General features: G+C 40.7%; 1 protein-coding gene across 4 annotated transcripts in view; it reads right to left on the bottom strand.

The window, feature by feature from the left end:
• The window catches only part of LOC140197675 (trans-2,3-enoyl-CoA reductase-like), a 215,712-nt gene that overhangs the window by 2,486 nt on the left and 186,572 nt on the right, over positions 1 to 26,654 (bottom strand). The window contains exons 9-12 of one of the 4 annotated variants that reach the window (XM_072257975.1): positions 21,847 to 21,904; positions 19,830 to 19,915; positions 16,946 to 16,991; positions 15,072 to 16,858 (exon numbers count right to left, since the gene is read on the bottom strand). In XM_072257975.1, the coding sequence (XP_072114076.1) occupies positions 16,731 to 16,858; positions 16,946 to 16,991; positions 19,830 to 19,915; positions 21,847 to 21,904 (318 nt within the window). In that variant the 3' untranslated portion in view covers positions 15,072 to 16,730. Of the gene's footprint in view, positions 1 to 15,071; positions 16,859 to 16,945; positions 16,992 to 19,829; positions 19,916 to 21,846; positions 21,905 to 26,654 lie in introns of those variants that run through there. The other 3 variants (XM_072257974.1, XM_072257977.1, XM_072257976.1) reach the window with 3 other exon arrangements.

Here is a 26,654-nt window from a genome sequence, read left to right as displayed (position 1 = left end):
ACCTCTTATCCTCTGTCACTCCAAGCAGAAAAGGCCAAGTTCACTCAACCTTTTCTCATAATGCATGCTCTCCAATCCAGGCAACATCCTTGTAAATCTCCTATGCACTCTCTCTTTAGTATCTACATCCTTTCTGTAGTGAGGTGACCAGAACTGAACACAGTGCTCCAAGTGGGGTCTAACTAAGGTCTTAAGTAGCTGTAATATTACCCTCCAGCTCTTGAACTCAGTCTCATGGTTAATGAAAGGCAACACACTATACATCTTTTTAACATTGTCAATCTGCACAGCAGCTTTGATTGTCCAAGCAACACACATCAAAGTTGCTGGTGAAAGCAGCAGGCCAGGCAGCATCTCTAGGAAGAGATACAGTCGACGTTTCAGGCCGAGACACCTCGTCAGGACGCTTTGAATGTCCTATGGACACGGACCCCAAGATCTTGCCGATCCATCACACTGCCAAGAGTGTTACCACGAATAAGTAACAAGAGCCCACGAAGCTCTCCTTTTATACTTTGGACCTTTGGAAATGATCTTATAACAAATGTTAAAAGTTGAAAAAGGATGTTTGTGTTTCAGTTCTTAATCAAATTCTTGCTGCAGAATTGTTTAACGGGGTTGTAACAAAATGTTCAGGTATTTGCACATATCGGAAATTACAGTATGATTTTACAATACATGATACATATACTGTAATGAACACCAATTACTTATTTAGGAAGAATGAAATCAGCTTTTTATAAACTTCCTATTTTTAGCAAATTTTAAGAAAATTCTGGAAAGTCCGGACATGTTTGTGAGCACAAACTCTATAGGCAAGTCCCTCAGCTCAAAAGCTCCTAAAGGCAGAAGTAGCTGTCTGTGCACTATTGTCTTAAAAAGAGCTGTTCAATGTTTTATACTTCTTGTCTAATTCAAAAACTTTGGCAATTATTCTGAATAAGAACATAATAGCTGTTTCTTGATAATGTGAAAGTTTAATTATCTGATTCATACTGGAAGGCATAAGCATGCATCAGAATCCTAGGAGATAGAAAAAGAAAAGGGATGGGTTGCTGGTGGAAGAGTAGTTTGACAATGTATTGCTCATATAGCCTAGAAGAATGTAAATATCCAATTACTTCAATACTGAATCATGAAGCAATGCACACCTAAAAATCTTTTATAGTTTTTATGTCATTCAAATGGGAAAAAGCAATGTTGGACTGAATAGCGTTTTCAATTTCAAATTAGATGAAAATTCATGACTGATGTTAATATTACAATAAGTTACACAAAAATAATATATGGCTGGTTTCTAAATGTAAAAGATACTGGTCAATGAAGAAAATCAAAATTTTATTTTCAATTGTTCAGTTTCTAAGACTCATCTCTTGATTTAGTACACTGAGCTAATCAAATCAAGTTAAACGTTATTTGTTAATGCTTTTCTCTGTAGATATCTTTAGAAAATCATAATTTTCAAGAGTCTTCCTATAGTTAATCTTTTGTAGATGCTAGAAAATCAGCTTGTACATTGATGCCTTTGCAGACTATTCCTTTCCGTAACATGTACAAATGATAAGTGATAGCTGAATAGTGATAGAGCACCACATTGTCCTCAAAGACAGATGCACACAAAGAGCTCAGCATTCCTATGCAATGCTTTTCATCTTTCTCAACAATGATTACTGTGGGGCATCAGTCCTGCACCATGTGATCACAGGAGTGTGACAACAGTGGTTTCATCGAACAGAATGAACAGCAAATTTACATTGAAGAATGCTCAGATCCAGCAAATGATAGTCATAGATTAATACAGCATGAAAAAGCCCCATCAGCCCAACTAGTGCACGGCAACCAGCTAGCCCCATTTACCTGCATTAGGCCCATAAACCTCTATACCCTTTCTAACCATGAACCCCTCTCTACAAGGGGTGATTGATAAGTTCGTGGCCTAAGGTAGAAGGAGTCAATATTAGAAAACCTAGCACATTTATTTTTCAACATAGTCCCCTCCTACATTTACACACTTAGTCCAGCGGTCGTGGAGCATACGGATCCCCTCTTTGTAGAAGTCGGCGTCTTGGACCTCCAGAGGTAGTCCACTGCAGGGGTGATTGATAAGTTTGTGGCCTAAGGTAGACGATGAGTTATACAGCTCTCGTTACATGCACATGCAGTTCAACTCTTTGAGTGATTATGCAGAAAGGTTGAAGTTAATAACTCATCTCCTTCTACCTTAGGTCACGAACATCAATATTTCAAAATTATTGAAGATAACAATAACAATAAATAAATCAGAATTCAATGTGCAGTCCACATTGCCTTTAAGAAGATATTAGCTATTTCCTGAAACTGTTACAGAATGTGTCGTAGAACCACTTTCAATGTGATTAAATATGAAGTTGCATGATCTTGATAGGACAACAATTGGGGATATTTCTGTAAGTCAGGAGGATGTGTTGTTGGAGGGAAGCTTTGTAAGTGGGAGGGTTTTCTTTGCCTTTGCTGTCCTTTCTTTCTGATGGTAAGGTTCACAGTTTAGCAGCAGAGATTTTTATTGGTGAAGCATATTGTAGCTGAGATGGGTAGTTGAGGTAATGAAAATATTATTTGGATCCAAGGCATTTGTTTTTGGTCATTTTGGGGGTTCTTGAGTGTTTTCAGAAGTGCACATCCAGACAAGTATAAAATATTCCTTGAAGATGGTCCTCTTCTATCTGCTTGATCATATTTTATGCAATTTCATGAGCTGTGTTCTGTTCCATTGGGATGTACTTGGCTGAAAAATGGAAACTATATATGTTGTATAAATTATATATGTGGCATAAAAATAATGAGGTATCCACACTGAATGGCTCCCTGGCCAATAAGATATATTTACTGCATGCAAGGGAAAGTCCTAATAGGCAATTACAACACACTGCCAGTAGAAACACCACCCCCAACAGAGAGAAAAATACAAGTGAGGAACAGTACTTGTGTGGTCTATTTTATCTCTAAATATACGATCACTAACTCTATTCTGTTAATGGTTTTGATGCAAGACAAAATAAATAAACTTATGCAAAAATTCCTAGCAGTGTTATACTACAACATTCCCAGAATCCCAGTGCTTCGTTCTTCATTAATTTCTTCAGTACACTCTTTCTTGACTTCCATGAGAAGATCTTTCCATTCAATCCCTTTTGCAATAAAAACTTTCATCTGGTGCATGTATGACAATCAAGAAGTGTTGTTTAATTAATCACAAACTATCCGAAGAATATGTCAAGTCAGGCAGCATCTATGGAGGGAAATAATCCATCGATGTTTTGGGCTGAGGCCCTTCATCGGGACTCTTGTTTAGTTAAGAGTTATATCAACCAGTATTATATTGCAGAAAAAAACAGTGCCTAAAGAGATATAAAATGTATTTACATAGAAAATAGGTGCAGGAGTAGGCCATTCGGCCCTTCGAGCCTGCACCGCCATTCAGTATGATCATGGCTGATCATCCAACTCAGAACCCTGCACCAGCCTTCCCTCCATACCCCCTGATCTCTTTAGCCACAAGGGCCATATCTAACTCCCTCTTAAATATAGCCAATGAATTGGCCTCAACTGTTTCTTGTAGCAGAGAATTCCACAGATTCACCACTATGTGAAGAAGTTTTTCCTAATCTCGGTCCTAAAAGGCTTCCCCTTTATCCTCAAACTGTGACCCCTCGTTCTGGACTTCCCCAACATCGGGAACAATCTTCCTGCATCTAGCCTGTCCAATCCTTTTAGGATTTTATACATTTCAATCAGATCCCCCCTCAATCTTCTAAATTCCAACGAGTATAAACCTAGTTCATCCAGTCTTTCATCATATGAAAGTCCTGCCATCCCAGGAATCAATCTGGTGAACCTTCTTTGTACTCCCTCTATGGCAAGGATGTCTTTCCTCAGATTAGGGGACCAAAACTGCACACAATACTCCAGGTGTGGTCTCACCAAGGCCTTGTACAACTGCAGTAGTACCTCCCTGCTCCTGTACTCAAATCCTCTTGCTATAAATGCCAACATACCTCCACCTTTTTCACCGCCTGCTGTACCTGCATGCCCACTTTCAATGACTGGTGTATAATGACACCCAGGTCTCGTTGCACCTCCCCTTTTCCTAATCGGCCACTATTCAGATAATAATCTGTTTTCTTGTTTTTGCCACCAAAGTGGATAACTCCACACTTATCCACATTAAATTGCATCTGCCATGAATTTGCCCACTCACCTAACCTATCCAAGCAACCCTGCATCCTCTTAGCATCCTCCTCACAGCTAACACTGCCGCCCAGCTTCGTGTCATCCGCAAATTTGGAGATGCTGCATTTAATTCCCTCATCCAAGCCATTAATATATATTGTAAACAACTGGGGTCCCAGCACTGAGCCTTGCAGTACCCCACTAGTCACTGCCTGCCATTCTGAAAAGGTCCCGTTTATTCCCACTCTTTGCTTCCTGTCTGCCAACCAACTCTCTATCCACATCAATACCTTACCCCCAATACCGTGTGCTTTAAGTTTGCACACTAATCTCCTGTGTGGGACCTTGTCAAAAGCCTTTTGAAAATCCAAATATACCACATCCACTGGTTCTCCCCTATCCACTCTACTAGTTACATCCTCAAAAAATTCTATGAGATTCATCAGACATGATTTTCCTTTCACAAATCCATGCTGACTTTGTCCGATGATATCACCGCTTTCCAAATGTGCTGTTATCGCATCTTTGATAACTGACTCTAGCAGTTTCCCCACCACCAATGTTAGGCTAACCGGTCTATAATTCCCTGGTTTCTCTCTCCCTTTTTTAAAAAGTGGGGTTACATTAGCCACCCTCCAATCCTCAGGAACTAGTCCAGAATCTAAAGAGTTTTGAAAAATTATCACTAATGCATCCACTATTTCTTGGGCTACTTCCTTAAGCACTCTGGGATGCAGAGCATCTGGCCCTGGGGATTTATCCGCCTTTAATCCTTTCAATTTACCTAACACCACTTCCCTACTAACATGTATTTCCCTCAGTTCCTCCATCTCACTGGACCCTCTGTCCCCTACTATTTCTGGAAGATTATTTATGTCCTCCTTAGTGAAGACAGAACCAAAGTAATTATTCAATTGGTCTGCCATGTCCTTGCTCCCCATAATCAATTCACCTGTTTCTGTCTGTAGGGGACCTACATTTGTCTTAACCAATCTTTTTCTTTTCACATATCTATAAAAGCTTTTACAGTCAGTTTTTATGTTCCCTGCCAGTTTTCTCTCATAATCTTTTTTCCCCTTTCTAATTAAGCCCTTTGTCCTCCTCTGCTGAACTCCGAATTTCTCCCAGTCCTCAGGTGAGCCACTTTTTCTGGCTAATTTGTATGCTTCTTCTTTGGAATTGATACTATCCCTAATTTCCCTTGTCAGCCATAGGTGCACTACCTTCCTTGATTTATTCTTTTGCCAAACTGGGATGAACAATTGTTGTAGTAAGTAGTATGATTACTCAAGTCGAGTATGATGTTCTCCTAAGGGGCTGTCATCCAGGATGATAGGATGGATTCTCTTAATGGAGAACACCTATGTTTAACATAGGGAGGTTGATGGACGCTCAGTCACCACACGGTCCTTCACAGATCGAGGTCAGAATCCAGTAGCATGGAATGCAACATGACTGAGGATGCTTCCTCCACCTTCACTGTCATTGTGATGTGTCAGCTCTACTGTTGAGATTTTGGTTGGATCGATCTTTGTCTGAAATTTCCACCTGGACCTTACTGCCATGGGTAATCTTACCTGGAGCTAAGAGCCAAATGGCTAAATTCCAGATGGCACAGTTCTTGGGATCTCAGAATCTCACAGTCCTCTCCACCACAGAAAGGTAATGATCCTTGGAGATGGAACGCATGTATTGTATGTGGTTCTATGGGTGTAATATATTAGCATGTGGAAAGTAAACTAAATAGTAGTGCCAATATACAAGGGGTGATTGATAAGTTTGTGGCCTAAGGTAGAAGGAGTCACTTTTAGAAAACCTAGCACATATATTTTTCCTACATTTACACACTTAGTCCAGCGGACGTGGAGCATATGGATCCCTTCTTTGTAGAAGTCGATGTCTTGGACCTCCAGAAGTGGTCCACAGCAGGGGTGATTAATAAGTTTGTGGCCTAAGGTAGAAGGAGATGAGTTATTAACTTCAAACTTTCTGCATAATCACTCAAAGTGTTGAACTGCATGTGCATGTAACAAGAGCTGTATAACTCATCTCCTTCTACCCAAGGCCACGAACTTATCAATCACCCCATACTCTGGGCCACCTGGAGGTCCAAGCATGCATGTGTAGTTCAGCTCTGTGAAAGCTCTGCAGAAAGTTTGAAGTTAATAACTCATCTCCTTCTACCTTACGCCACAAACTTATCAATCACCCTTGCTGTGGACCACCTCTACAAAGAAGGGTTCTGTATGCTCCACAACGGCTGGACTAAGTGTGTACATGTAGGAGGGGACTATGTTGAAAAATAAGTGTGCTAGTTTTTCTAATATTGACTCTTTCTACCTTAGGCCACGAACCTGTCAATCACCCCTCGTAAACATCTACCCGCAGTGTCAGTAACCACACTCAGTAAATGTGCCAGGGGGAGTGATTTTCAGATGCCAGCTGGCTTAGATATGGAACCCCAGATACTGATGGACAGTGAATGGTGTCAATGACAGTACCAGGTACCAGAGGTTCTCGAGTACCAGATAATTAGGTTGTCACTGTACAACTTTCCTATCTCCATCACCTTGGAAATGACAGAGAGCAGACATCTCCTATAGTCCTACGTCTTTTTTTTTTGAAAGTATAAAATATTGCTGAAGCTTGGGCAAAGGGGCTTGTTTTTAGCCACGCTCCAGTTTCCAAACACAACAGCTAACCCTTCTAAAGTTCAAATCGTTGTTTTTGGAATAAGCTAAACTTCCAACCAATTTCTTTGTTTAGCTTCTGGTAGTAAATAAGAGCCAGTCTTCAGTTCTTAATGTAAACTGCAAGCAATAATCAGTTTGAAAAAAAAATAGCTTTCAAACAGTACTGTCTATAAAATATAGACCTGCTGGTCCTTAGCACAAAGCTTATTGCTTAACAAGTACAGTATAGGACAATGGGTTATTTAATTTGGCTTGTTTCAAACAGACAATGTTGGCTGAGTTGTTTAATTCAAAGAAGATGATATGGATAATATCATTTAGCATATCAATAGCTGATCAATTAATAAATTGGAATCATTGTGTATCAATTGTGGGTAGCTGGGAGCTCTCTCTCCAGAAGATCATTTTTGTCAAAAGGTAGATGAAAGAATGTTACGTGTGTGAATCTCACCCAAGTGGCAAAGAAGTAGTATAAATGAAGAGAAGATCTGTCCTACAGGAATGGCTAAGGAACATCAAGGAGCATGACAGGAACATGGGCTAAAATAGAATCCATTCTTCTGCCTTCGATTTCTGTGATGGATGTTTGGTTTGTCTGTGGCTCATGAATTCAGTATGTCTTTTTATCTCATAGGAAATGTACTTACGTTTTGGAAGTCCTTAGTGTTTTAGAAATGCTTTGTAATTTGAAAGTATTTCATCAGATAGAATACCTCTGTCAGTCTTAAATGTGCTATAAGAATGTTCTTTAAATTTAAGTGCTTATTACTGAAAATAAATAAACTGTATTTAAACTATTTTGTCAGCTGGAAGTACTTTCTCCTTGGCAAGGAGGGAGGACCACCACTCAAATAGTGGGTATTGGCAGCTAAACTCGCTGTAGAGAATAAACAGGGAAGTGAACGAACTTTTGAAGATTGGGTAGTTACTGTAAAATCTCCCTTTAGTGAGTGCACTTGTGACTATTTATATCAGATAGGGCTTAAGGTCTTCACGTGAGTTCAGAACTTTGTAGTAAGCAAACACAATACCAAAGCAGGAAATGAAACAGAAAATTGCAATATTCAGCATGTCAGGAAGCTTCTATGGGGAGAATAGGTTGTTACAGGTGATTGTTCAAATAACTTTTAAAAAGAGTAAAAATAATTTATTTAATGTGCTTATCATTTTATGTTGAGAAAAAAGGGGTACAGTATTACTTTAAAAACATGCAATTGTGTTTAGTTGAAAATTCTGAGAATTAGTGTGCAAGTATTATTTTATAATATTGAGCACTGAATCTGCCATTGACTTGTAAGGGCTTGCATGCAATCTTCAGCATCTAGAATGTCTGAGGGAGGGGCAGTACATGCCGTTCTTATTCACCATAAAATGACTGATGCATGAGCATTACAGAGTCTATGTTTCATTTCTCTTCCTTTTTCAGGGATACTACAAGATTTTGGAGGCACTGCTGGGATGGGTGTGCAGATGGACCATCTCCTTTCCAGATTGAGTTCATCCAAGTTCCACCCAGCCTATTTTAATTGCCTGGAGCAGCAGCAGAGTGAGGTAGTTGATTGAGGTGAAGGTGAGGCTGAGATCTGATGGAGCAGCGCACTCACTGGAGAAACAGTGAATGCTAGAGGGACAGAATCTAGTCAGCAGCAGATAATCTTACAGTCAACACAATAACTCGCACTACGGCTAACAGCAAAAGAGAATGGATCTGCTTAGGAATCTCCAAGAAGAAATTGGTGAGAAAGTGTGTAAATTACCTAAAGACAATCTGGTAGACCTCGGTAGCCTCCTTCAGCTCCTAGCAGAGGATATTGCTGAGAAAACAAGATTGTGTTTCGTATCCCTAATAAGTGACCATCTGGAAAGAGAGGAGCTGGGAAATCTGGAAGACAGTGGCATGTCTGAACTTCTGCAGGTTAGAGACAAGTCAATTGAGTTAGTGGTTGTTACATCTGCTGTGGCTGATGAAACAAAATAAGAAAACAGGAAGAATACAGTAACCACAGTTCAATACAAAGGTCAAATCCAGCGATCCGTAGCCATTAGTTTAGGGGAAAGTTGTCCCACTAGCATAGCACAAAGACTTGAAAATTTCTGGTCAGGTTGGTGAGCCCAGTTAGAAAGACAAGTTCTCATTTTCTAGCCTTGTTCACCAGATAGAAAGCGCCCTAAATAGAGGCTATCCAGAGGAGGAGATACTGTAATCAATGCAGTGATCAGAGCAATTATGCCTGGATGCAGTTATCTTGAGGGTGAATCAAACTTGATCCTTCACTCACATTATCAAGAAAAAGGGGCAACTGAACTGTATAAGCAGCTGTCAGCAGAAACCCAATGAAGTACAGAGATGCCGCAAAGTTTCTCAATATGTGTTCTTAACCTGAGGCAGAAAGTACTGTTTGCCTCACAGGAAGGGGAGCCTGGTCTGAAATATGATCCATCCCTGGGGCAGTTTTTACAGACTGTACTCACTGGTTTAGAAAGTGATTGTATTCAAAATGACCTTTTAGATCCCAAAACCGCAGATGAGATGCTATTAGAGAAATTAAACATTGCATGTGTAAATGAAGTGGAGAAAAAGAATAAATGGAAGTCAGCTGGGTCAGCCCACACTGCCACTGTCAACTCTGCACAGTTGAGGAACACCCTAGTATAAATGTCAGATGGAAAGATTTCAGATAGACTTAGTGAAGACATTGCCCAGGTCAAGGAGCAACTTCAACAGCCCATACCTGTGTAACCACAATGCTTTTCAGTTTCAAATAGAAAAGAAAAGATGAGAGCAACACCTTCTCAGCCACAGGATCCAGCACAGAGTTACCAGCAACTACCAGAGTGGGGTACAAAGAGGCCTGAGCACAAAACATTTTCAGGTGTGAAGTCCAGAGAGGGCCAAGCATTGAACAAAAGTAGCGGTGGAAAAAGCAAAATCAGGTAATTGAACCAGCTCTGCCCCTATCATACACAGCCCCACAACAACATTTCCCTCACCCCCCCATTACAGCAGTATGCAACAGTATCATATGCATTGCTGTCTGAAGCTCAGCAACCATGCCAAGTAACTCCACAGAATTATTCATTTTTACCACAGCAGCATGGACTTGCACAATAGTATCTAGTCCCAATATGTCCATATCCTGGTTTGTGTTCACTATGAACAAAAAAGTGTTTGCACTGTCAGAGAGAGGGAGTGAGGAACTTTGCACCCACTGTTACAACTGTGGCAGCAGCAAGCACTACTTAGCCGTATGTAAAGCATCAAGGAATAAGACAGCCATCCACCAGTGTTTTAGTTGCACAGTGTCAAGTCAATCAACATTCATCTGTAACTTCACTGGTGGGCAGATAATGCCTTGCAGAATGGTATTTACAGGGACATCGAAGTAAAGCGATTATAGGACACAGGCTCCCAAGTGTGCATCATAAGCAAGCAGTGGAAAACTAGGCACTTACCTGGAGTTAAACTGAGGGATGTATCGAAGGCAGTAGAGACACCTGAGGCATTAAAACTGGTGGAAGCCAATGGTGCAAGCATGGGTTGAGATCACTTTCAAATTAGTTTCAACTGGTGCAAAAAAATTGTTCAGACCTGTTCTGATTCTGAAAGGCAGACCTCTATCCCATCCCATCATCGAATGCACTGTGATTAACTGATTATAAAGGACAGTGGGACAAACAAAGACTTAAAGACAGAGAGGGAGGACCTTTGTACGAAACAATAAGAACTGCATTCCCTAGCTTTAAGAGAAACAAAATCAAGTCATTCATCAATCTGATTGGCATTGAAAATCCCGGTGAGTATCCAGTAAAGACAACAAAGGAGAGAGTTAACATACCAGAACATACAAGGAAAGTAGTGATTGAAAGTTTAACACTGGGAGGAGATGTTGGGACAACATTTACTTTTGAGGGGGAGTTGAAATCTGTTCAATTAAGTTATAAGTAATTGATCAAATTTTTTTTTAAAGAGTAAAAGAATTTATTTAATATGAATATCATTTCATGCTGAAAAAAGGGATATTACTATAAAAAACATGCAACTGTGTTTAGTTGAAATTCTGAGAATCTAAGTGCAAGATATTCTTTCATGGTATTGAGCACTGAATCTGCCACAGACATGTAAAGGCTTGGTTCAATCTTCAGCACACAATTAATTGCTCATACCTACCAGAATACCTGTGCAGAGGCAGTACACACCGTTCTCATTTACCATTGACCGGAAATGTTATCCCAGTCGCTCTTTCCAAAGATGCTGCCAGACTTGCTGTATATTTCCAGCATTTTCTAGTTTTATTCCAGAATTCCAGCAAGCGCAGCCTTTTGTTTTTCAGTCTTGTCCCTTTGTGTCTGTGGTGCTTGCTTGCATTCAGGGTAGTTGTCAATCATCAGGAATACAAGACTAAATATGTTCTTCATTTCTTCCAAGTTTTCTCCATGATCATTGCACACATTCTACAATGTCATTCTTACAGAGCCTTGGCCGACAGCCTGAACTATAACAGTGCGAATTCATCCTTCTTTGTTTTATTGACAGACTATCTTGAGTTTTGCAATGTTAGATGACAACAGTGCATCCAAGTGTGCCTATTGAATGGGTCAGCTCATCTGAGACAGGCATCAAATTTTGTCCCGTGTCTTGACCTAGTCCACTGCAAAACTAAACAGCACTGAGAAAATAATAAAGCATCTGCTGATTCACTGTGCTGCATCGAGTCATGCCGACTGATCTTTGCACTCAGTTAGTCTTTCAAACAAGAGTGAGCTCTTCAGCTGCTGTAACTTACTCGTTAGCACTTCCTGAACTGTGACTGGGTGACGGGAAAGTGCTACAAAGTGAGTGACATAATGAATTGACATTGGAGTTTATGCAGTAATAGTCCGTGGTTTTCCACATAGATAAATCTCTCAGAAAATGACAGGATCATTAGATCACAAACATGTCAAGGAGGTAGATTGTCTGAAAGAAGAATAGGGAGGTGACAAGGTGCTTTTATGTGGCACCTTTTACAACATCCTGAAGAAATACTTCGAGGCATTTGTGTTCAATGTTGCAAAAGAAGCATGTTCAAAATCACAAGTTGCTGCAATAATGATCAGTATCAACTTATACTGTCACAAAGCCACAGCAGTACTTGCCCGTCACCTTTGAAGTTTTTGTCATGAGGACCTAGAGAGAAATATCACTCAGACAGTAATCTTCTTTGAAATAATGATGTGCAATCTTTTATGTCTACCTTAGAAAACAGACAAGGTCTCAATGTGATGCTTCACCCAAAAGCTGACACTCCAACAATGCAGATCTGTGTCAATAATTTACATGGCTGTCAGCCTAGAATTCTAACTTCATATTTCTGATGTGGAACTTCAACCCCAAACGCTCTGACTCTAGAGGCCATTGTGCTCCTAACTTTATCATAGCTGATACTACAGGCAGTAATGTGTCTATGTTTAGAGTCGAAGTATTAAGCAAGACTGTCACATTGCCGAGGAGTTTTTGGGTTTGACCCACTATCTCTTGAAAATTTATGAAATTTATCCAAGTTTCAGAGTCTCTGTTCCAAACTTCAACTTACCTGAATTCGCAAAGGCATTCCCATGGGCTAATGGAGTGGAAGATGACAAAAGCACGATCCAAAAAAAGTTTTAAGAGTGTTTGCAAAGCAGCAGAGGAAAGTGATTTTGGCGGGGCGGGGGGGTGGGGTGGAATTCACAAGTAGTCCAGGCTAGCTAAAATCTCAGTGGCTAAATGATTGTGATTTCAGGAGGTTAGGGGATGAGGTGGTAGTCCTGGCTGAAGCTTGACAATCAAAGCACAATTATTATTATCAAAGTATGTATACCATATATAATCAGGAGATTTGTCACTTTGCAGGCAGCTACAAAACAAACACAATAGGATTCATGACAAACCCCACACCACAACGACAGTTATACATCCAATGTGTGAAAAGAAAGAACAAATCATGCAAATAATAAAAATTAGCAAACAAACAATCCACAGAAAATGAACTGCAGAGTCTCTAAAAGTAAGTCTACAGCATGTAGCCAGATCAGCACAGCAGCTGGTCCAGGAGCGCCATGGCTGGAGGTCACAGCTCTGGAGCCAGGTTTAGAGCTTAGGTGAGTCAAGCCTCTCAAAGTAGTGAGCTCAACACCAGTTCATCCTCCACCCTTAGTCTTTTTAATCTGGCTCGGCGCTTAAATTAGCCAACCTTCAGTCCATTATCAGCTCTCATGCCTGAGTCATGCTGCTTTACTCCAGCCCAGAGATGCAGTCAGGCCCCAAGTTTGCTGCTGCAGCTGTACCAGCATTCCTGACAGTCCAGTTCACAAAATATTTCACGGTGCCTCAAAAATGCCAATCACACTGATGGTACAAAAGCACGCCTCCCATTGCGAAGTTACAGGCTGCGGAGCGTAATGATCGTAAGCCCGAAAAGGTATATTTAGTAGACGTGTTAGTAGTTTTGTTTGCTGCTGCAGAGCATCGCTGTGTGTTACCAGCACCGTCTTTGTAGAAGATCAGAGAGAGGTGGTACAAAGGTTGGTTGTAAAATACTGTGGAAGTTAGTTTTCAGATGGGATTTGCTGATCTAATGAAATATTTAGGATAGCATTGAACATAGAAACTTACAGCACATTACAGGTCCTTTGACCCACAATGTTGTGCTGAGCATGTAAGCTGCTCTAGGGACTGCCTAGAATTTCCCTAGTGGGTAGCCCTCTATTTTTCTAAGCTCCATGTACCTATCGAAGAGGCTCTTAAAAGACCCTAATGTGTCTACTTCCACCACCTTCACTGGCAGTGCATTCCACGCACCCACTACACTCTGTATGAAAAACTTACCCCTGACATCCCCTTGGTATCTATTTCCAAGCACCTTAAAACTATGCCCCCTCGTGTTAGCCATTTCAGCCCTGGGAAAAACCCTCTGACTATCCACACGATCAATGACCCTCATCAACTAATACACCTCTATCAGGTCACCTCTCATCCTCCATCACTCCAAGGAAAAAAGGCCAAGTTCACGGAACATATTCTCATAAGGTACGGTGTCCAACTCAGGCAACGTCCTTGTAAATTTCCTCTGCACTTTCTCTGACTTTCAGAATGCATATATTCTGCCCTTTGGTTGTAATGAACCCACTGAGCAGTCAACTTTGACTGAATGCCACTAAATAGCACAGATGATGGGTCTTTCTATCCTTCTGATAGGATTGTAATAGCTCTACTGTGAATCAGGCTGCCTTTCTGGAATAGACGTTCTGGATGTTAAGTCACGTTGTCGGTAACCGTACTAAAATAGTTTAGCTAGGTTCAAACGCAAACAACAGGAATTCTGCAGATGCTGGAAATTCAAGCAACACACATCAAAGTTGCTGGTGAACGCAGCAGGCCAGGCAGCATCTGTAGGAAGAGGTGCAGTCGACGTTTCAGGCCGAGACCCTTCGTCAGGAACGCTCGGTCCTCAGTAAGGGCCTCACCTTTGTCCCCCTTCGCCCACACCTCAGCGAGTTCCGTGTTCTCCACGATGCGGAACTTTTCTTCCGCCGTCTCCAAGCCTACTTCTTCGGCAAGGACTCTTCCACCCCCACCGATGACCCCTTCTCCCGTCTTCAACCCTCCTCTTCTTCATGGACACCCCGCTCTGGTCTTCTGCCTGCTCTGGATCTCTTTATCGCTAATTGCCGACGGGACATCAACCGTCTCGACTTCACCGCACCTTGTCCCCAGTCCAACCTCACTCCTTCCGAACGCTCTGCTCTCCACTCCCTCTGCACTAATCCTAACATTATTAAACCCACCGATAAGGGGGGTGCTGTTGTAGTCTGGCGTACTGACTTAATAAGTCCTGACAAAGGGTCTCAGCCTGAAACGTCGACTGCACCTCTTCCTACAGATGCTGCCTGGCCTGCTGCGTTCACCAGCAACTTCGATGTGTGTTGCTTAGCTAGGTTCAAGATTAGTTGTAGAGCATATACAGGGCAAATAACATTGGTAGAAACTAGCTTGGTAATGACAACTTTCTGTGCAAGCAGCTAAGAAGAATAAGTCTCAATGTAGGCTGGTTTGTAATTATCATGTCAGCAACAGAGGTCCTTTCTTCTGTTCTTTAATGTAAGTTACCACCCCCATTGCTGTGAGAGGGTTGGACTACATTGATTTGGTCTAGTGGATTATAGTGTCACTCCATTCTATAGTGTCTATTGCTTTGCAGACAGATTCACCAAATAAATAACATTATTTCACTTTATCACAGATATTCCCTTCATCCCCTCTACCAAGCGTATTTGAAACCCTCTTATTAGGTTTCCAAACTGCCACAGTCTAATGCAGACTGAGCCAAAATGTCAAGCAGCATCCGATGTGAGTATATTAAAGATAATCATTCTCAACTGACCAGTACATTGGATAGTGTTGGATATCGAGTCCTTTTCGAATTGCGCTTCCACTGAAAAGATGCAAGATTCCAATCATAACCATCCGGTCATAGCCAGAGAATCAGACCATTGACACTCTAGGGAATTTTCCAATGACCTATCTTTAATCCTTCATTCTTGCTTCTGTACATTGCCATCACCCAAAAACGTGTCATCAATATCCATGTGTGAGCTGACAACAATACTCTCTGGCTCACTCACCTCGACTGTTTCTGAATCATCTGATTGCTAATTCGACATCCAATCCTGGAAGACTAGGAATTTTCATTTAACAAAACCTTAGGTAGCTGTGAGCCAGAACTGCTTTACCAGTTATGGAGTATTTCCACAGTCCCCACTATTTATAGGTTCCATTAGATAGAAATGAAATGGTCCCCAGTAGGAAAGATACTGAGCCAGAATTTGCTGAAATGGAGCATCTCAGAGCAATATCTTTAATTGGATTGGTGCTCATGCTCATTTTGTTGGGACTGTGAATTGGCAGTGGTGCACAATGTAAATGGCACAAAACCAACTGAAAATTAAAATATTGTATGATCTCCATTATGAATGTGTAATTTGTCCAGTAAGCAGTGGCAAGAAAGTGTTACCCTGTGACTAGAAAATCTCCAACAGTTCCTGGATTATTTGCATCACTCTATTATTGAATTCATTCTTACAAAAACTGATACATTTAATAATTTAAATTGTCCAATCTAATTTTAAAGGTTAGGAGTTGTTTCTAGAGGTGTTGTGAGTATTTTACTATATATTTTTTTCTCTCTCTCAGTTCTTTCTTTCCCCAGGGAGAGAGAAATAAACTTTAGAGAGCATCCAGGAATTCATCACTACCAGGTGCAGAGAGATTTTGCATCTTTGTCAGGATGGGATAGAATCAGGACTTGGAATAATGTCAATTTGACATAAATTACCCTCCTTAGATATACTGTATCACAAGATCAATGCCTATTAACAGGGTAAATCAAGTCATATAAAAGCATGCCAAGGATTCTAGTTGGTAGGATGTACTGTAGTTTCATTGCAACTCTTTCAATCATGATTAACAAGAGTAATCAAACTGTCCTGACATCTGTGGACAATTTCTGGCCATATTTGTCTTCAGAATTTAATCAGAGTAAATTTACTTTCATCGACTCTTCAGCAATTTATGCCTCCTTATGTCAACAAAGTTTTCTGTGTTTATATATTTCGTGCTGCCACAGACGTACTGACCATCTCTGTTTTCACAACAGGGATACCTCATTTGGTCTTGAGCTTGTGGAACAGTACAAGTCAGTGAAAGGTGGGTCACCATCTTTCCACATCTTCCATTTATTTTCTTTGAAGTTGAACTTTCACTCTCTTTACCTCAATGTACAAAAGTCGAGCTGCACTGAATTCAGGAGTTTACAGTACAAATGGGATCAAAGCGGTTCTGTAACTGGGATAATTTTTAATATCCTTTTGATATTTGTAATGTTTCCTTTGAGCCCACATTATCAGCTGGAGAGAGATCATCAGAGCAAAGACGGCAACTAAGAAGAAATTAGAAGAACATTGTGATTAGCACATGTGCAGGAAAACTGTGTTTGAATTAGTACCAGAACTGAACAGTGCTGTACCTGGAAATGTCTGGGTCATAACAGTGAAGCTAATCCATACTCCCATCTGCAACAGGTTAGATAATGTCAATTAAATAGCATTGCGTTATTATCAAAAATTGTTCAGATCTATAGATAGATACTGTATGTTGACAGGCAAGGAATAGTAGGATGTACTCCATGTGTAGTGGAGTGTAATTTGGTATAATGGTCAGCACAGACAATGCGGACTGAACGGCCTGCTCCTGTTCCGTACTGTTCAATGTTACATGTTCTACAAGCATACAATGGTATAAATTCAAGTAATGAAAATTATCTGTTTTTTTTAACCCAGCATCTGTAATAATAATAACCATGAAACTACTAATTAGATAGGCATTAAAACCCAAACACAAGGAAATCTGCAGATGCTGGAAATTCAAGCAACACACACAAAAATTCTGGTGAATGCAGCAGGCCAGGCAGCATCTATAGGAAGAGGTACAGTCAACGTTTTGGGCCGAGACCCTTCGTCAGGTCCAACGAAGAGTCTCGGCCCGAAACGTCGACTGTACCTCTTCCTATAGATGCTGCCTGGCCTGCTGCATTCACCAGCAATTTTTGTGTGTGTATTGCAGGCATTAAAACTCATCTACTTTATGGATGTCCTCATGAGGAATAAATTTGCATCCCTTTTCTCGATTGGCCTACATGAGTTTTCTGACTGTGATAATTCTCTACTTCAGAGGGATAAGGAGACTGGATCATTGGATGTATTTAATTGAGGAGGAAGGTACATTTTTGAAAGGTGGGGTAAAGAGTTATGGGAATGTGATGCAGACAAGGTCTGGAAGCTTGGTGTAGATGAACCATGATCATGCTGAATGGTGGGGCAAGCTCGAAAGGCCCAGTTACCACACCTGGCCCTGCTTCCTTGTGTTGTGACCAATGTGCTTAACTCTGGAGTTACCTTCGCACTTCATGGACCACTAGGGATGAAAATGCTAGCAGTCCCAAGTAGATTGTCAAATAACTGGTTATAAAGGGAAACTACTTCTTTCCAACCATTAACAGCAAGCTAAGCTTTCTCCTTCTATCTAACCTCACAAAATATATGCAGAAAGTGACTGACGGATGGCTTCCTTTGAGGTGTTTGTGACTGTTGATATTGCTGGAGCAGTTCTTGGCCATTTGCCAATTCCACAGGGTTCCTGAACTTGCCCAGTGACTGTGACGTGTGACCTAAACTGATCGGATCTGTGATCCAACATTCAGTAATGGATGGATGCAGGATTGGGGTTTCAGTGAGAAAGGAGGTGGTATGTTTTTTCCTGCAGGGACTTTCAGTTGTTTTGCTTCTCTTTGATGTTTATGCTTCAGCAGATTAAGCTTGGTAGAAAGACTTCTTTTATACAAAATACTTAACTATCTCTAGTGGTGAGCTTTGGCTGTACACATTTAATTATGTCATTTCTAAAGTCAGAATCATGATTATTATCACTATCTTATTATGTGAAATTTCTTGTTTTGCAGCATCAGTGCCCTGCAAAGATATAAAATTACCATAAACTACAAAATAAGTAGTGCAAAACAAAGGAATAATGAGGTAATGTTCTTGGACCATTCAGAAATCTGAGGATGGATGGAAGAAGCTATTCCAAAATGAATGAGTGTTGGTCATTAGGCTCCTGTACTTCCTGTGTGCATCCAGTAATGTGAAGAAGACATGTGAGGATCCTTATTGTTGGATGCAGCCTGCTTCAGGCACCATCTCTTGAAGTGTTCTTGATTGAAGAGAGGATTGTGTCCATGGTGGAGCTGGCTGAGTCAACAATCCTCTGCAGACTCTTGCCATCCTTTGCACCAGAGATCCAGGACGTAGCACGAGCTCAGTATTAGTTCCTTTGTATTTTGAGATACTTAAGTATGATTGAGGGTTAAATAAAGTGTAAATTATCAAGATGTTTACAAATTATGCATGTAAAGAAGAAAGCAGTGTATGGTGGAATAATATTAGTCAGGTGTAGAGGAAAAGAACTGGTGTATTTGTGGGGTATGTGGGAGGTAAAAATAAAATGTTGTACCACAATGATTTGTAGGATACAGATTTACAGAAACAGTGTGCATATCCACAGATCACTGAGAGTTGCAAGACAGGGTTATGGCTGTTAAGTACTTAAGAAAAGCAAAACATAATAACAAGAGGCTATGCTAGAAATATCCGAGAATATTGGTCACAAACTACACAAATGATGCAATTACACTCGACAGGCCTCAGAGGAGATCTCCTAAAATGATCTCAAGGCTAAAGAGTTTTAGAAATGAATAAAGATTTGACTTAACTCATTTGGAGGGGTTAGAGGATTTTTTTAAAATGGTAAAATGTATTAGGGATTAGAGGCCAAAGTGAAAGGGACAGGAAGGATTTTTGTTATCAGAAAACTCAATGCCCAGGAGATGGCTATGGGGAGTGGTCTATTTGACCTGCTGAGTGATAGTGCTCTGAAAGGGTGAAGACAGAAAACATTCAGCCTATTGAGTCTGCTCTGCCATTTGATTACTGTGAGCTAATGTGTTATCGATCTCAACCCCACACTTCTGTCTTCTCCTCGTAACCTATGACACCCTTACTAATCAGGAACATATCAACCTCCACTTTAAATATACCAAATGATCTGGCCTCTACAGTTGGCTGTAGCACTGAATTCCACAGATTCACCATCTCCTGGTAACAGAAATTCCTTCTCGTCTACCAGGACATGAGGCAAGATCCACAAAGTGAGAGATTACACTGGTTGACCTTTCCTCTCTATCAATGCAGATCAAAAGAATTTATTCTGCACAGTAAATGTTGATGATTCTTTGGTTTCTTCATGAGAGTAGGATAAAGATTTGATGCAATGAAAATGATAAAAGAATTCATTACCTCATATGTGTAGTTTGGGCAGGAGACCAGTTTGAAAAGCCATGTGAAGGGATTGTATGTTGGTCTGACAATATGATTCTTGGTACCTCAAGAAAGCAAAACCAAGGTATCATTGAATTTGTCACCGGATCGCTTGCATTTAACGTTTAAATACACCTGATAGCAAAAGTATCTTCATTTTCAATATGTCATGCCATTACAATACACATTTATGTTTGCACAAGGAACATGCAGTATCGACCAGAGCATCTGTACTACTCATATAGGTTGAGAGATTGACACTTGCTTGGAAACCAGAGGGTTTAACCTCTCCTTTTAAATTGTGCCAAATGTACCTGTTATGTACAAAGGAAATGGCTGATGGTTTAACATCATATTTGACACATTGAAACATCATAATGCAGCATTTCATTGTTACTACATTAATGTTTCAGCATGGATTATTTTCACAGCTCTTTGAAATCAGCATTCAACCCTGAATATCTGACTCAGGCAAAATTGTCTATAACTAATATTTAAACTGAAAGTCATTGGGAAATCTCTCATTTCATATCAAGCAGGCTCTCAGATGTTGCTTAGAATTACAACGAAAAAAAGGAAAAAACTGGTTGCTACAGTTAGAAACATAGAAAACCTACAGCACAATACAGGCCCTTTGGCCCACAAGGCTGTGCTGAACATGTCCTTTCCTTAGAAATTACCTAGGGTTACCCATAGCCCTCTATTTTTTTGAGCTCCATGTACCTGTCCAGGAGTCTCTTAACAGATCCTATCGTATCCGCCTCCACTACCATCACCGGCAGCCCATTCCATGCGCTTACCACTCACTGCATAAAAAAACTTAGTCCTGACATCTCCTCTGTACCTACTTCTAAGCAGTTTAAAACTGTGCCTACTCATGCTAGCCATTTCAGCCCTGGGAAAAAGCCTCTGACTATCCACACGATCAATGCCTCTCATTATCTTATACACCTCTATCAGGTCACCTCTTATCCTCAGTTGCTCCAAGGAAAAAAGGCCGAGTTCACTCAACCTATTCTCATCAGGCATGCTCTCCAATCCAGGCAACATCCTTGTAAATCTCCTCTGCACCCTTTCTATGGTTTTCACATCTTTCCTGTAGTCAGGCGACCAGAACTGAACACAGTACTCCAAGTGGGGTCTGACCAGGGTCCTACATAGTTGCAAAATTCCATCTCAGCTCCTAAACTCAATCCCACGATTGAGGAAGGCCAATGCACCATATGCTTTCTTAACCACAGAGTCAACCTGCGTAGCAGCTTTGAGTGTCCTATGGACTTGGACCCCAAGATCCCTCTGATCCTCCACACTGCCAAGAGTCTTAACATTAATACTATATTCTGCTATCCTATTTGACCTACCAGAATGAATCACCTCACACTTATCTGGGCTGAACTCCATCTACCACTTCTCAGCCCAGTTTTGCATCCTATCAATATCCTGCTGTAACCTCTGACAGCCCTCCACACTATCCGCAACACTTCCAACCTATGTGTCATCAGCAAATTTACTAACACATCTTTCCACTTCCTCATCCAGATCATTTATAAAAATCTTGAAGAGTAGGGGTCCCAGAACAGAACCCTGAAGCACAGCACTGGTGACTGACCTCCATGGAGAATATGACTCACCTACAACCACTTCTGTGGGCAAGCCAGTTCCGGATCTACAAAGCAATGTCCCCTTGGATCCCATGCCTCCTTACTTTTTCAACAAGCCTTGCATGGGGTACCTTATCAAATGCCTTGCTGAAATCCATATACATTACATTTGCTGCTCTACCTTCATCAATGGGTTTAGTCACATCCTCAAAAAATTTGACCTGCCTTTTAAAAGCCATGCTGACTATTCCTAATTATATTATGCCTCTCTGAATGTTCATAAATCCTGCCTCTCAGGATCTTCTCCATCAACTTACCAACCATTGAAGTAAGAAGTTATTGCAAGGTACTTAAATGTGGTGTAGTGGCAGGGAGCTGGTAGAAACTGCACTTACCTGCTTTATGCACCTGGATTATAGCAGCATTTGTAAAATAATTCCCTGCTCCACAGACCTAAAAACAAGAAGTTAATTTAGTTTTGTGAGCAATGACTCATCAGTTAATGACTAAATCTACATGCAATGCATTCATGGAAGTGACCTTCTTCAGTACTTGCAAAATATATATTTAGCATGGTGGATGAATTAAAAATGTGCCTTCGTTGGGATGAAAGACTGATAGATATTTTGAAAATAGTGATATTTTTCATTTATTATAGCTGCTTTGAAAAACTGACACGTTTTCTCTAAAACTATAACATTTTGAAGGCAATTTCCTAGTCTATGTTTATGCACTTTACATCATAGCAGATGCTCATGGTGAAATAAATTAATGAGTTATCTCTGCAACATTGACACATCCAGCTTGCCTTGATACATCCCTTCTGGAACATGTGCCAAGAGTAGAAACATAAATGTTCATTTGTCTTTTTAATACATCACACGTATCAAAGCTACATAGTAACTGGACATTTTAATAGCAGGTCAATGGATTTATACATAAAAGTGATTAATCACTATTACACAGGAGGCACTTTTACAGAAACCTACAGAACACTTCAACACCATTGCTGAAACTTTGATTCAAATCTAATCTATCTGACAGAAATAGAGCAGAAATGGGTCACACGTTCATCCCAAATTAACAATCAACTGAAGTCACCTGACAAATATTTTCATTAAAAAAAACATAACATTTACATTCACAATGCTAAAAGATTCAATTCAGGTGGGTGGAATTTTACATAAAATTGTGAATAAAATTTAGTCAGATTCCACAACATTATTTTCCTCTTTTTTTCTGCCTTGATATACTTCATACGGAATGACCCTTTGGGATGGAATGCAAACAAAAGCTTTTCACTATAACTCAGTACATGTGACAATAACAAAGCAATCACCAAATCAATTTGACATTTATCCTCAATCTTTTTCAATGTAAAGAAGCAACAGATGGAGTACATTGAGGTTAACAAGTTTTCAAAATTAATTTAATTCTTTTTTTATGATGTTTTTCAAAATTTTGAAAGTACACATTCTTATATTTTTCTTTGTATTATTTCAGTACTCAACATAAAGGCACCATAATTTGGAGATTATATTATTGTTATAGTCCTCCATTTGGGAAAACATCTTACATTAGTGCTTCATGAAATATCTGCCTAGTAGGAGATTGCAAACTGGACAAATTAGCAACAGTCTGAACCATGATGGGGTGATGTTTGGGGGTCAGAGAGAGGGTTGGTGGTGGATAGCTTTCACTTTTAATCATTCATTCCTTGACAGCATTGAAAGATTTTCTTCTAAAAGAAAAGGAAAAGTGTCAGCTTTCAACCAAATAGAACTAATTGTACAGAACTTCTATGGATTCCTGATTCCAGAAATTCATTGGAGCAGTGTATAAAATAACTTTAAATAAATGAGAAGTAATATCGCTGGATGTGTCCTTCAACCCTAGTTTACTTGTAATTTTAAAACAAAAAAAGCTTAATCTCAATTTACATTTAAATGTAAAACAAAACAAAATCACACCAAAAAAGCTGCAGCCATCTAATAAGATTCAGGTTAAAAGCTTTCCTTCTCAAGAAGGAATCAATTTATTTCATTACTCTTGGAAACTTTCTCAGTCTATATATAGGATCTTATTTATAAATATATGAATCCATTTATGCCAATCCCTTTGCCCACGGTGACTCAAGTCTACACATGGGTGTAGGATGGGTTGCACTTGAATCTGCTGGGGAACAATACCATGGCGGAGAGATTTGCTAATGCGGGGTTTGCTAACCCGGGGAAGGTTTAAAACTAGATTTGCAGCAGGGTGGGAACCGAAGTGAAGAGGCAGAGGATGGGGTGGCTGACTCACAAGTAGAGACAGCTTGTAGAGAGTTTGTGAGGAAAGATAGAGAGATGCATTCAGCCTGATAGTTTGAGATGTGTCTATTTTAATGCAAGCAGAATCATAAACAAGGCAAATGAACTTAGAGTGTGGATCAATATGTGAAACTATGATGTTGTAGCCATTACAAAGACTTGGATATCTCAGGGAAAGGAATGAGTGCTGAGGGTGCTGGGCTTTAGATGTTTCAAAAAGGACAGTGCAGGAGGTAAAAGAGGTGGGAGTTTGGCATTGCTACTCATGCATAGTGCCACGGCTGCAGAAAAGGAGGAACTCATGGAGAGATTGTCTACAGAATCATTCTGGGTGAAAGTCAGAAAAAAGAAGCAGGCAATAATTCTACTGGGTGATTTTATAGACCCCCCTCTGCATCCACCCCTCCCAATAGTAACAGGGACATCGAGGAATAGATAAGGAGGCAGATTCTGGAATGGTGCAATAATAATAGGGTTGTTGTGATGGGAGATTTTAACTTTCCTAATATTGACTAGCATCTCCTTAGAGCAAGGGGTTTGGATGGGGGGTGGAATTTGTTAGTGTGCTCGGGAAGGTTTCCTGATGCGATATGTAAATAAGACAATCTAGAGAAGAGGCTGTACTTGATCTGATATTGGGAAATAAACCTGGTCAAGTGTCAGATCTCTCAGTGGGAGAGCACTTGGGAAGTAGTAATCATAACTCTATCTTCTTTACCATAGTGCTGGAGAAGGATAAGAGCAGACAACTTGGGAAAACATTTAATTGGGGTAGTCGGAAATATGATGTTATCAGGCAGAAACTTGGGAGCATGAATTGGGAGCAGATGTTCTCAGGGAAATGGATGGCAGAAACGTGGCAGATGTTCAGGGAACATTTGTATGGTATTCTGCATTGGTATGTTCCATTCAGACAGCAAAAGGATGGTAGGGTAAAAGAACCATGGTGTACAAAGGATGTAGAAAATCTAGTTAAGAAAACAGAAATGCTTATGAAAGGTTCAAGAAGCTAAGTACTGTTAGAGCTCTAGAAAATTACAAGTTGTCAGGAAGGAGATTAAGAATGAAATTAGGAGAGCTAGAAGGGGCCATGAGAAGACCTTGGCGAGCAGGATTAAGGAAAACATAGAACATAGAATAGTGCAGCACAGTACAGGCCCTTTGGCCCACAATGTTGTGCCGACCCTCAAACCCTGCCTCCCATATAAGCCCCCACCTTAGATTCCTCCATATACCTGTCTAGTAGTCTCTTAAACTTCACTAGTGTATCTGCCTCCACCACTGACTCAGGCAGTGCATTCCATGCACCAACCACTCTCTGAGTAAAAAACTTTCCTCTAATATCCCCCTTGAATTTCCCACCCCTTACCTTAAAGCCATGTCCTCTTGTATTGAGCAGTGGTGCCCTGGGGAAGAGGCGCTGGCTATCCACTCTATCTATTCCTCTTATTATCTTGTACACCTCTATCATGTCTCCTCTCATCCTCCTTCTCTCCAAAGAGTAAAGCCCTAGCTCCTTTAATCTCTGTTCATAATGCATACTTTCTAAACCAAGCAGTGCCCTGGTAAATCTCCCCTGTACCCTTTCCAATGCTTCCACATCCTTCCTATAGTGAAGTGACCAGAGCTGGACACAGTACTCCAAGTGTGGCCTAACCAGAGTTTTATAGATCTGCATCATTACATCGTGACTCTTAAACCCTATCCCTCGACTTATGAAAGCTCACATCCCATAAGCTTTCTTAACTACCCTATCTACCTGTGAGGCAACTTTCAGGGATCTGTGGACATGTACCCCGAGATCCCTCTGCTCCTCCACACTATCAAGTATCTTGCCATTTATTTTGTACTCCGCCTTGGAGTTTGTCCTTCCAAAGTGTACCACCTCACACTTCTCCGGGTTGAACTCCATCTGCCACTTCTGCATCCTATCAACGTCTCTCTGCAATCTTTGACAATCCTCTACACTATCTACAACACCACCAACCTTTGTGTCGTCTGCAAATTTGCCAAACCACCCTTCTACCCCAACATCCAGGTCGTTAATAAAAATCACGAAAAGTAGAGGTCCCAGAACAGATCCTTGTGGGACACCACTAGTCACAATCCTCCAATCTGAATGTACTCCCTCCACCACCACCCTCTGCCTTCTACAGGCAAGCCAATTCTGAATCCACCTGGCCAAACTTCCCTGGATCCCATGTCTTCTAACTTTCTGAATAAGCCTACCGTCTGGAACCTTGTCAAATGCCTTACAAAAATCCATACAGATCACATCCACTGCACTACCCTCATCTATATGCCTGGTCACCTCCTCAAAGAACTCTACCAGGCTTGTTAGACATGATCTGCCCTTCACAAAGCCATGCTGACTGTCCCTGATCAGACCATGATTCTCTAAATGCCTATAGATCCTATCTCTAAGAATCTTTTCCAACAGATTTCTCACCACAGACGTAAGGCTCACTGGTCTATAATTACCCGGACTATCCCTACTACCTTTTTTGAACAAGGGAACAACATTCGCCTCCCTCCAATACTCCGGTACCATTCCTGTGGACAACGAGGACATAAAGATCCTAGCCAGAGGCTCAGCAATCTCTTCCCTCGCCCCATGGAGCAGCCTGGGGAATATTCCGTCAGGACCCGAGGACTTACCTGTCCTAATGTATTTTAACAACTCCAACACCTCCTCTCCCTTAATATCAACATGCTTCAGAACATCAACCTCACTCATATTGTCCTCACCATCATCAAGTTCCTTCTCATTGGTGAATACCGAAGAGAAGTATTCATTGAGGACCTCGTTCACTTCCACAGCCGCCAGGCACATCTTCCCACCTTTATCTCTAATCGGTCCTACCTTCACTCCTGTCATCCTTTTCTTCTTC

The sequence above is a fragment of the Mobula birostris genome, chromosome 5 (genome assembly GCF_030028105.1).
Source record: "Mobula birostris isolate sMobBir1 chromosome 5, sMobBir1.hap1, whole genome shotgun sequence".
Classification (NCBI taxonomy): domain Eukaryota; kingdom Metazoa; phylum Chordata; class Chondrichthyes; order Myliobatiformes; family Myliobatidae; genus Mobula; species Mobula birostris.
The sequence above is the reverse complement of the archived record's forward strand: the minus strand, read 5'-3'. Positions and strand labels throughout refer to the sequence as shown.